This window comes from Agelaius phoeniceus, assembly GCF_051311805.1.
Source record: "Agelaius phoeniceus isolate bAgePho1 chromosome W unlocalized genomic scaffold, bAgePho1.hap1 SUPER_W_unloc_1, whole genome shotgun sequence".
In the NCBI taxonomy this organism is placed as follows: Eukaryota; Metazoa; Chordata; class Aves; order Passeriformes; family Icteridae; genus Agelaius; species Agelaius phoeniceus.
In genome coordinates this window covers 5317485-5329724 of record NW_027509866.1, presented here as the reverse complement: position 1 = coordinate 5329724, position 12240 = coordinate 5317485, and the positions used below count along the sequence as shown (strand labels likewise).

Sequence of the window (12240 nt, the reverse complement as noted above, 5' to 3'; positions counted from 1 at the left end):
CGATCAGTTTGGCCTTCCCGGTGTGCAGGTCAAGCAGGATGTTCTCGGGCTTGATGTCGCGGTGCAGGACCCCGCAGCTGGTGCAGTGCCGCACGGCCTCCAGCACCTGGCGGAACAGCTCCCGTGCCACCTCCTCGGGCAGGAACCGCCGTGCCCCAATGAAACGCTGCAGGTCCTGACACCGCTCTGGCCGCTCCAGCACCATCACGATGTGGTTGGGCAGCTCAAGCCACTCCAGCAGCTGCACCACACCAGGGAAGCCAGTGGACACCTTGGCCTGCAGCACGACCTCCAGCGGGGCCCTGCTGCCGTCGGGCTGCGAGAGGAGCACGATGCCCTCAGTGGGGCCGATGCCGTGCCGGGGCTCGGGGAGCCCTCAGCCAGCCCGGGATGCTCTGCGCCCTGCGCTGGACCCACGCCCGCTCTCCCTCGAGGCGTCCTGGCGGCTTCCACCGTGCCGGGCCTCGGCTCATCCCCGCCCGGCAGCCGCGGCTGCTGCCGCTGGCCCCGCTCACTCACCAGCTCGCCCCAGTGCCGGACGCGGTTCCGTGGCACCCTTTTGATGGCCACCTGCAAGCCAAGGACAGCAGCGGGCTCAGCTCGCCGCCCGCCCTGCCCAGCCATATCCTCCTCCTCCTCCTCCTCCTCCTCCTCCTCCGCCCCCTCCTCCTGCGCCCGCCGCCGGCCCCGCCGCTCACCGGGGCGCCGTCCGAGAGCCGTGTGGCCGCGAAGACGCTGCCGAATCCTCCGCGCCCCAGCAGCGAACCCAGCCGGTACCGCTCCTGCAGGGCCTCCTGCGCCTTCCCTGCGGGCGAGACGCGGCTGTCAGAGCTCGGCCCGGGGCCAGCAACGGCCCCCGAGCGCCCCTCAGCCGCCCCGGGCCGGCCATGCCCAGGCGTTCGCTCTTTGGAACGTGGCACGGGAGGCTCGGGGCCGGCGGCCGCGCTGCCGAGCGGCGGAGCTCGGGCCGGGGAAGCCCCAGCGGAGGCGGCGGCAGCGGCCGCCCCGCCTGTGTCCTCCGCGGGCCCCGGGAGGAGCCGGGGCCGGGGCCGGGGCCGGGGCCGGGGTCGGGGCCGGGACTGGACCCTGCGTCGGGTCCGGGGCCGGACCCTGCGTCGGGTCCGGGGCCGGGCTCGGGCCAGGCGGAGCCGAAGGGCGGCGATGCCGCCCCCGCACCAGGCACTGACGCCCGCCCAGCAGCGCCACCGCCAGTACGGCCAGAGCCGGGCGGAGGCGAGAGCGCGGCGGGACGGGCGGGGCCGGGCACGGGGCAGCCCCGCCCGGGGCCGGGGGCGGGCCGGGGGCATGGCCCGGCCCGGCAGGGGAGAGGGAGGCGGGGAGAGGAGAGGGACGCCGGGCAAGGGACCCCGAGAGAAGGGTGCCCGACCGCGGGAACGGGAGAGAAAGAAAAACAGAAGGAAAAACAGAAAGAGAAGGAAAAAGAGAAAGAGAAAGAAAGAAAGAAAAAGTGATCTAAAATATCTGTTCTGCTGCTGTCGCTGCTGCTGCCGCCGCTGCTGCTGCCGCCGCTGCCGCTGCCGCCGCTGCCGCTGCTGCAACTGAAGCACCGGGGCCGTTCGTCCCCGTGTCCGTTCCCCGCTCGCCCCACGAGCCCCACGTTCGAGTCCCGCGCGCCCCGGGCACAGCCCCTGAGTCTGTCCAAACACGGGAACTTTGCAGCGGTGAGCCCAGATGCAGAGCCCTGACTCCTGCACACTGGCACAGCAATCCCCTCGCTTGCTGCTCTGCATTGGCCTGGCTGAGGGTCAAACACTGTCGGGCCACCTTCCCTTGCTGTAGGATTCCTACCTGACCCCAGCACTGCACTTACATCTCCAGTGTTGCCTTCCAGTAAAACCAGGGGAAGGAAAACTCTGTGTGGCTCATGGTTATTTTTGAGTGTCTAAAAATCACTAAGTCACCGATCTTAGAGGTGCGTTGCATCTGGAATTCCTGGGATGGAGAAGTAGTGCAACATGGAAAAGGGGAGCATAGAAATAAATAGAGGAAAAGATCTTGGATTGTTTCTTTCATTTTCATTTCCCTTCTGGAAAGCTGTTTCAGTTTTCCAGGAATCTTCTCCTGTCTCTCTTCCCAAGAATGTCTCATGGAGAACAAGGTCAAGCTTCTGTCCCAAGATTTGCCAGCAGGAAATTATGCCACTGGTGAAATTTTCATGATGACTGTTTGTGCTGGCTTAGGGCAAATTTGGGGAGGAAACCTCCAAAAGGGATCAGTCTAGAAAGCAAGTTCAAGCATCCCCTCCCCCTACTAGTTCAGGAAAAGACTTCCCTCGAAAAAAGTGAAAAAAACCCAGTTTATTTAACAAGTAAAGTATTCACAAGCATGAAAAATGCATAATATTAAATAAAACCTCTGACAGTGCTGAAGAGATGGCAAATTCAGAAAGTCCTTTTTGTGGGTTGTAGTTGGCTCACTCGGTCTCTTCTAAGTCCCTCTGGTGCTGGAATGCAGCGTCCCAGAGCTCGGTGGGCCACAGGTGTGAGCTGCCGGTGTTTTTCTGGGTTTTCAGTCCAGAGCAGGTTTAAACAGTTCCAAGAGAAAGGAAAGTCACAGTCCAAGGAACTTCTCTGCCTAAGCTAGGTAAAACCAAATTGCTGGACCTGGGCTCTGCTGGCACCAGGAAATTTCCAAATCCGGGAACTGGCAGTCCCAGCAAACACCAGATCTGGATGGTGCTGGAGCCAGAACCTGGAAATTTCCAAATTTTGGCTTTCTGTGCCAGCAAATCACTGGACTTGGGCTGTGCCAGCACCAGGAAGTTTTCAGATCTGGCACTGGCACTGCCAGCAAACACCAGATCTGGGTGGTGTCATTGCCAGTGACAGAAATCTGCCGGATTTGGGCTCTGCTGGCACCAGGAAATTTCCAAATCTGGGCACTGGCGCAGCAAACACAAAATGTGGGCAGTGCCAGAGCCAGTAGCAGAAAGTTGCCGGGTTTTGGATTTCTGTGCCAGTAAATTGCTGCTGCACTTGGGCTGTGTCAGAATAGGGAAATTTCCAGCTCTGGGCACTGGCAGTGCCAGCAAACACCAGTGAAACCTTCTGGTCCTCGTCCGGACCATTGGCCAGTGGTTTCCCTGAGAACCAGCTCTGGCCACTTTACAGACAGAGACTGCTTTCATCTGGTGCTCTGGAAACAGAACTTTAATGAAGGCAAACACAACAAACAGGACGGCGTGCACAGTAGAGAGAGCAAAGCAGAAAAAAGCCTGGGTCCAGGGTCTAGCAGGGATATTTATCCATTTATTTATGGGGAGGGGTTAAGGTGGGATCTGAGGGAAGGATCCAAGAGGAAGGAGGGATTAAGAATATTACAATTTTTGCAGTATAAAGTAACCAATGGTAGCAAAGAGAATATAGAACTTTCTAGTAACAATCTGCATAACTGAACAAGAGGATTATGGGCGGGAGCTCCTGCTGACCCTGACTAAAGAGGGTTTTCCCACGGCCTTAAGCCAAGGTCTCCCTCTTCTTTTAAACCAACCCCAACACACCTGATCTGGGCAGTGCTGAGTTTTGGCCTTCTTTGCCAGACAATTGCTGCATTTGGGTTGTGGTGGCACAGGGAAATTGCCAGATGTGGGCACTGGCGGTGCCAGCTAACCGCAGATTGGGGTGGTGCTGGTGCTATCACCAGAAAATTGCCGGGTTTTGTCTTTCTGTGCCAGGAAACTGCTGGACTTGGGCTGTGCTGCCACTGGGAAACTGCTGGGTCTGAGCACTGGCAGTGCCGGCAAACACCAGATCTGGGTGGGGCCAGCACCAGGTATTTGCAAGGTTTTGGCTTTCTTTGCCAGAAAATTACTAGATTCGGGTTGTGCCGGCACCGGGAAAATCCCGCATCTGGGCACTGGTGGTGCCAGCAAACACCGGATCTTGGCATTGCCAATGACGGTAGCAGGGAATTGCCAGATTTTGGCTTTCTTTGCCAGAAAATTGCTACACTTGGCTCTGCCAGAACAGGGAAATACCCAGATCTGAGCACTGGAAGTGGCAGCAAACACCAGCTCTGGGCGCCTGTATTGGCATCAGGAAATTGCCGGATTTTGGCTTTCTGTGCCAGCAAATTGCTGGACTTGGGCTGTGCCAGCCCTGGGAAATTTCTGGATCTGGGCACTTGCGCAGCAAACACCAGATCTGGGTGGTGTGTTGTAGTGTGTTTTTATACTTTAAAATATTTTGTAATAGTTTTGTTTTTGAATCCCCGTATTTTTCCCAAATGGTTCATCCCAAATGGTACCCCCCTGCCTTTACCTGTGTAATCCCTTTCCCTTGCTGAGATCATCCCCAAATCCCCACCCTGGCTCTCTGTCAATCACTCAGCATCCCATCCCTCCATCCAGAAGCTTCGTTCCAGGATGTCAAGTGATCAGCCAGAGGCCAGGGGTCAGCCCCCCAAGCCTTGCCCCATATGCTGTCCTAAATGTCCATCCCCCAGTACCCATCCCTTAGGGTCACTTCTTGGTTAGTAAAATGTTATCTACTTTGGGTTTCCACCTCCCTTTAAATGTAACCTTGGCACATCTCCCGGGGCTGTGGGCAGGAGGCCCCTGAGGTGTAGGGGCTCCTTTGGGACTCCTAGAATAAAACTTTGGATTAAGCCCTGCTAAGAGTCAGCCCTTTATCTTCTACCAATGTCTCTGGTGTCTCTTGTTCTGCACAGGCGCCCAGCCCAGGTGCCCTCAGTACCCTCGGGGCACAGAGAGTGTCTCCCCGCTGTCGGCCGTGTCGGGGCTGCCCCCGGTGTCTGCCGACTCGGGACTGGCCCAGGGTTCCTGAGAGGCTCCCAGAGGGACAGAGACAGCACCCGTATAGGTAAACTGAATCGCCCTGGGATTTTGGAGGTAATTACAAATTGGCCCGAAGGTGCGAATTTTGGTGTCACAGATGAAGTACAAAACCAGCAACACGGGCTGAAGAAGCTCCTCCTTCTGTTCCCAACTGCCCCCAGAGGAAACGCGCCACGCTCTTTTCACTGACGGTTCCTGTCGCATCGTAGGGATGAACCAGAAGTGGAAAGCAGCCGTATGGAGCCCCACACGACAGGTCACAGAGGCCACTGAAGGTGAAGGTGGATCGAGTCAACTTGTGGAACTCAAAGCCGTTCAGCTGGCCCTGGACATTGTAGAAAGAGAGAAGTGGCCGAAGCTCTACCTCTACACTGATTCATGGATGGTAGCCAATGCTCTGTGGGGATGGCTGGAGAGGTGGAAAGAGTCCAGCTGGCAGAGTAGAGGAAAACCAATTTGGGCTGCTGAAGAGTGGAAAGACATTGCTGCCAGGGTAGGGAGGCTACCTGTGAAGGTCCACCATGTAGATGCCCATGTCCCCAAGAGTTGGGTTAATGAGGAACACCAAAACAACAAACAGGTAGATCAGGTAGCAAAAATAGAGGTGTCGAAGATAGACTTAGATTGGCAACAGAAGGGGGAGTTGTTCCTAGCTTGATGGGCCCATGATGCCTCAGGCCACCAGGGCAGAGATGCCACCTAGAAGTGGGCAAGAGACCGAGGGGTGGATTTAACCATGGACAGTATTTCTCAGGTCATCCATGACTGTGAGACGTGTGCTGCCATCAAGCAGGCCAAGCGAGTGAAGCCCCTATGGTACGGTGGGCAGGGGTCCAAGTACAAGTATGGGGAGGCCTGGCAGATTGACTCCATCCCACTGCCCCAGACACGCCAGGGCAAGCGCCACGTGCTGACCATGGTGGAAGCCACCACTGGATGGTTGGAAACCTACCCTGTGTCTCATGCTACTGCCCAGAACACCATCCTGGGCCTTGAAAAGCAAATCCTGTGGAGAGATGGCACCCCTGAGAGGATTGAGTCAGACAATGGGACTCATTTCAAGGACAGCCTTATCAGCACCTGGGCTAGGGAACATGGCATTGAGTGGGTGTACCATATCCCCTACCATGCACCAGCTGCAGGCAAAGTGGAGAGGTACAATGGACTACTAAAAACACAGCTGAAAGCTTTGGGTGGGGGATCTTTCAAAAATTGGGAGCAGCAATTAGCAAAGGCCACCTGGTTAGTTAACACCTGAGGTTCCACCAACCGAGCAGGTCCTGCCCAGTCTGAGTCCCTGAATATAACAGATGGAGATAAAGTCCCAGTGGTGCATGTCAGAGGTTTGTCGGGGAAGACTGTGTGGATCAATTCTGCCTCGAGTACAGACAAACTCATTTGTGGGGTTGTCTTTGCTCAGGGACCAGGTTGCACATGGTGGATAATGCAAAGAGATGGAACAACACGATGTGTACCACAGGGAGATCTGATTGTGGGGTGAGAATGATATGCAAATATCACTGTTTGTTGGATGTTACTGCCATTGTCTGTACATTACACCATACAGACATGAGATAGAAGGAAATGTGTAAGTGTTGAAGGTCTGGGCAAGTGAAAGATGGAGCTTTGAGTGAGTAAGGTGAAAGGGGTGAAATCCTGCAGCTCTGTAGTATAGGGCATGGATTCAGTGGTCCAGTGTGGGGATGTGATGAGGGCATGATGGGTATTGCTTGTAAATTTTGGGGGAGCAGATGGAAATTTTGTGTGAATAAATGCATGATGTGTGGTAGTATGTTGATGATATGGGGATAAGGGGTGGAATGTCCTAGGGTGACGTTATGATGCTTGTATCCCCATTCATGTGTTCTGTTTATGCTGGATATTATGGTCTGTACCTTTAAGACTGGCTCTGAAGAGGGAAAGTTTTGTTTTGGTTTTCTTATCAGCCTGGCGGGACACAGAGACTGCAGCTTTTGCTTTTTCTGCTTTTGCTTTTCGCTTTGCTCTCTCTCGCTCTTGCTTGCTTCGCTTCTGCTTGCTTTGCTCATTAGCTAGTTTAGCTAAACTGTCCAATTTCTTCCTGGACTGTTTCTCCTTTCCTTTTTCTGACCATTTCAAACCTGCTCCGGACTGGGACCTGGGAAACACCAAGATCCTGCACCTTGTGGCCTGCAGCAGCAGCCCCAGTGCCGGAGGGACTGAGAACAGAGTGACCACCCCCCAAGAGAGACTTTCTGAATTTTTCATCTTTTTTCAGAGTGGTGTCATCCGGTATTGTTCATTTTGTGTGCTGGGGGGTGCTGTGCCTATTACATAAACAGGTTCTTTCCACTCCTCTCCGAGGAATCCTTCCCGAACCGGTTGGGGGGAGGGGCCGTGTGGGTTTGCTAACTGGAGGGGCCCTAATTTGGAAATTCTCCTCCAAATTTGCCCTAAACCATGACATCTGCCCATTCCCCCAAAGTCTCTGGGCAGGGATGGCCTCAATGGGGGCTGCTGACATCCTCAGCAACTTGGAGGCTGTTGCTGAATTTTCCTGCTGCAGAGGCTTGTTCAGCCTTCAGCTCTTCAGTGCAGGAATTCAGTGTCCCAGGCCCTTAGCAAGCCAAGACTCTGGGAGTAATTTGATTTTAATTTTCAAATCCTTTGTGGTTAATTTGACAGATTTCAGTAGTGTATTCAAACTGAATAAATTCTATTTAAAAAGACACTGAGAAAAGAATTTTTAGGTCCTATTTAGGTTTTCTTTTCCTGTTGATATGTTAATATGTGCAATCTCCAGTTGGCATTGAATCCAGGTACCTCCTTGTGCAGTTTGAATAGATATGAAAATCAAGACCCTTCATGGCGGACAATCAATCAGACTCTGTCTCTACGCCCTCCCCACCATTTCCCTCGTCCAATCCCTGGCACTCCTATGGATCAGGAATGGTGTGGCCAGCAGGAGCAAGCCAGTGATTCTTCCCCTGTGCTCAGCACTGGTTGGGCAGCACCTCGAGTGCTGTGTCCAGTTCTGGGCCCCCCAATTTAGGAAGGACCTGGAGGGGCTGGAGCGCGTCCAGAGAAGGGAAACCAGGCTGGTGAGGGGTCTGGAACACAAGTCCTGTGAGGAGCACCTGAGAGAGCTGGTATTGTTTATCCTGGAGAAGAGGAGGCTCAGGGGAGACCTCATCACTCTCTACAACTGCCTCACAGGAGGGTGCAGCCAGGTGGGGGTCAGGCTCTTTTCCCAGGGAACAGTGACAGGACAAGAGGACACAGCCTTCAGCTGCACCAGGTAAAATTTAGGCTGGACAATAGGGAATATTCTTAAAACAAAGGGTGATTGGGCATTGGAATGGGCTGCCCAGGGAGGTGGGTGAGTCACCATCCCTGGAAGTGTTTAAAGAAAGACTGGATGTGGCACTCAGTGCCATGGTCTGGGTGACAAGGTGGTGTTGGGTCCCAGGTTGGACCTGATGCTCTTCAAGGTCTTTTCCAGCCTGGCTGATTCTCTGATGATTGTGACACTGCAGGGCCTGGAGAAGCACGGGGCCATTGTGACACTGCAGGGCCTGGTGGCACCAAGAGGACCATGGTGACACTGTGTACGACATGGCAGCACAGAGCCAAGGGGCCATGGTGACACTGTGGGGCTGAATGGAAGCAAGGAGTCCATGGTGACAGTCTGGGTCCTGGTGGAACCATAGAGGCCTCTGTGACCCTGCAGGGCCTTGTGGAACCATGCAGAGCATTGTGACAGAGCAGGACCTGGTGTCACAATGGGGCCATTGTGACACTGCAGGGCCCCATGGAACCAAGGGGCCAGGGCTGGTCCTCAGGGATTCCTGGAATGAAGGAAACATGTTTGACACCATGGTGGCCCTTGGGACCAGAGGCAATTGTGACACTGTGGAACCAAGGAGAGCATTGCTGCACTGCCAGACCTCATGGAACCCAAGATCCATTGTGACACTGCAGGGCCATGGGGGACCACGGTGCCATTGTGACACTGCAGGGCCCAAGGATCCAAGGGACTTTCTGGCACCAAGGGATCCCATGGAATCAAAAGGGACATTGTTACACTGGGAGGCCTCATGGAATCATGGAGACCATTGGGAGACTCTGGGGCCTCCTGGAACCGTGGTGACACCAAGCTGGCTGGGAGTGTGGATGTGCTGGAGGGTAGGAGGGCTCTGCACAGGGCCCTGGACAGGCTGGATCCAGGGCCCAAATCCAACAAGGTGAGGTTTAACAAGTCCCAGTGCCAGGTCCTGCACTTTGGCCACAACAACCCCTGCAGCACTACAGGCTGGGGACAGAGTGGCTGGAGAGCAGCCAGGCAGAAAGGGACCTGCAGGGACTGATGGACAGCAGGCTGGACATGAGGCAGCAGTGTGCCCAGGTGGGCAAGAAGGCTCAGGAATGGTGTGGCCAGTAGGACCAGGAGAGAGATGGGCTGATTGCAGGGGAGGGAGCAGGGGTGGGCAATGGGAAGAAATTTATACCATGAAGAGTAAAGAAAGCAAAGGTGGCACACAGGAAATGCTCAGGGCAGTCTGGGGATGGCTGCCAGGCAGCCCTGGCTCTGAGCAACAGCGTCTGCAGTGGCACAGGAAACTCCCAGCTGATGGGAACAAACTTTCTGGCTGCCTGCAGAGGCCAGGACAAAGCTGAGTGGTTTCCCTGGTGTCCCGCAGGCCTTGCTGGCCCCAGGGGCTGATGGCATTTGTGCTCCCTCAGCTTCATGTCCCCACAGCAACAGCATGGGGGTGCTGGCCCTGCTGTGTGCAATGCAAACAGGGGCTGCTGAGGCAGTGCTGCCGTGTCTGTGCCTGCAAGGATGGGGCACCTGTGTGAGCTGGGGGAGAGGCCAGGGCTGCAGAGGGGGGATGTTGTTGGCAGCTGCATGAGGACGCTCTGGGACGCTGCCCTGGGCTGTGCAGCGCACTGGGCATGGATCAGCCCCTGCTCTGCTGCTCCTTCCCGTCTGCCCCAGGGCCCTTGCAGAGCCCCAGCCATGCTGTTTGCCCCCAGCCTGCCCACGGCCAGCCTGGGGCTGCTGACGGGGGTTTCTGTGCTGAGCATTGGCCTGGCCGTGTTCTTGAGAGAGCCTGGGCAAGGAGCCTGGAGCCCCCAGGGCCTGGCCTGAGGCGTCAGCGCTGCCCCAGCAGTGCCCATGGCCTGTCCCTGCTGCAGCCCCGGCACTGCCACCCCCAGGGCTGTGCCCGGCCCCGAGAGCACTCAGGCCCTGCAGCAACACCAGGGCCACCAGGGCAGCGGGGCAGGGCCACGGCAGCAGCACTGGCAACACCAAGTGCTGCTGCTGCTGCTGCTGCTGGGCACAGCTGCTGGGCCAGCACTGATCTGCCCCAGCTCTGCACACAGACATTGCTGCTGCAGCTCCAGAGAAGGCAACAAAAGGGCATCTCTGCAGAAAACTCTGCTGGGAGATCCTTTGGTTCCTCTAAAGCCATTGAGAGCACAACCCCTCATTGACACAGTCTGTGGGCACAGGGAAGGTGGAGAGAAACGAAATGAGAAATGGCACAAAGATTGACATTTCTTTGTTGACAATATGAAAATACTAAAACAAAGGAAAAAAACCTTCAAAATTATTGAACAAGAAGTATCAAAGATAACTTTTATTACAAGTGATTGTCAGAAATTGGCCAGCAGTTTAATGTTTCTGAAACCATCCAGTCATCAGTCTCCACACAGCAGCCTTGAGCTCCTGGTTCCTCAGGCTGTAGATGAGGGGGTTCAGGGCTGGAGGCACCACCGAGTACAGAACTGACAGGGCCAGATCCAGGGATGGGGAGGACATGGAGGGGGGCTTCAGGTAGGAAAATGTGGCAGTGCTGACAAACAGGGTGACCACAGCCAGGTGAGGGAGGCAGGTGGAAAAGGCTTTGTGCCGTCCCTGCTCAGAGGGGATCCTCAGCACAGCCCTGAAGATCTGCACATAGGAGAAAACAATGAACACAAAACATCCAGAAGATAAACACACACTAACAGCAAGAAGCCCCAGTTCCCTGAGATAGGATTTGGCACAGGAGAGCTTGAGCATCTGGGGCACTTCACAGAAGAACTGGCCCAGGGCATTGCCGTGGCACAGGGGCAGGGAAAATGTATTGGCTGTGTGCATGAGAGCAGTGAGAAAGGCACAGGCCCAGGCAACTGCTGCCATGTGGGCACAAGCTCTGCTGCCCAGGAGGGTCCCGTAGTGCAGGGGTTTGCAGATGGACACGTAGCGGTCGTAGCACATGATGGTCAGCAGATAAAATTCTGATCCAAGGAAGAAGAAAATCAGAAAGACTTGGGCAGCACATCCAGTGTAGGAGATGTTGCTGGTGTCCCAGAGGGAATTGTGCATGGCTTTGGGGACAGTGGTGCAGATGGAGCCCAGGTCAGCGAGGGCCAGGTTGAGCAGGAAGAAGAACATGGGCATGTGCAGGTGGTGGCCGCAGGCTACGGCGCTGATGATGAGGCCATTGCCCAGGAGGGCAGCCAGGGAGATGCCCAGCAAGAGGCAGAAGTGCAGGAGCTGCAGCTGCCGCGTGTCTGCCAATGCCAGCAGCAGGAAGTGCCTGATGCAGCTGCTGTTGGACATTTGCTGGGACTGGCCTTGGGGAGCTGTTCATGGAGAAAAGTCAGTGACAGTTTAGGAGGAATTTTTTCCAGCAAAAACAAACCCTTTTCCCATAGACCCTTCTTGTATAACCCTCTGACACCCTTTTGAATTTCCAGCAGATTTTCATTCAGCTCCAAGGGGGGATCCCTGGCTGGTGCTGGCTGAGTGGGACATCAGGTTCAGGGCAGCTACACACAGGGTTTTTATTATTCAGCTCTGCTGTGCAGATGTGGGAGGAGGACAGGGACCTGTCCTCGTGTTCCACTTGGAAACCTTGTTAATACAGACGGCCCTGTGAGCATGTGCACCCCCACTGCCAGAGAGCAGGAATGGTAAAATCTGTTTAAATCTTCTAGAGATTTTACAGCTCCTCTTCCCCCTCTCTTGCTATATTCAGATGTCAGTAACTCTCAGCATTTCTGCTGCCCTCAGGGAGAACAGAGTGAGTTCTCTGAGGCAAGGTGGTGAGTGGAGAGTGAGGGGAGGAGGTCTGTCTCCCAGTCCTGTTCCAGGATTCTCTGGGCTTTCATCATTCTTAGACATAGGATGATCATCCTCCCATGTTTCCTTTAAAAACCATCCTGACACTACTGAGAGCAGATGGATCCCTCACAGTCCACCAAATGTCCATTCCTTTCTCAAGGTCGCAGCCCCACATTTGTACCCAGGGACACACAGGCCTCATTTCACCAACCCAGCAGCATTTTCCCATCCTAGAACTTCTGTGCCTCACCCTCGGGCTTTCAGATAACACAGAGATGTTACAGGACAGGATTGCATCATGGAGGGAAGCTCCCAGCTTGGACTGAAA

At 55.2% G+C, this 12240-nt stretch overlaps 2 protein-coding genes across 2 annotated transcripts in view; both read right to left on the bottom strand.

The window, feature by feature from the left end:
* LOC143692459 (uncharacterized) overlaps nt 1-12240 on the bottom strand; it is a 515676-nt gene that overhangs the window by 80131 nt on the left and 423305 nt on the right. The gene's annotated exons all lie outside the window — the stretch shown is intronic.
* On the bottom strand, nt 10476-11408 carry LOC143692392 (olfactory receptor 14A16-like). Its single transcript, XM_077172626.1, has one exon. It carries the CDS (start codon nt 11406-11408, stop codon nt 10476-10478), a length of 933 nt encoding a protein of 310 aa, XP_077028741.1.

Bases quoted from the DNA above. Each gene is read 5' to 3' on its own strand.
- LOC143692392 (XM_077172626.1), bottom strand. From the start codon at position 11,408: ATGTCCAACAGCAGCTGCATCAGGCACTTCCTGCTGCTGGCATTGGCA.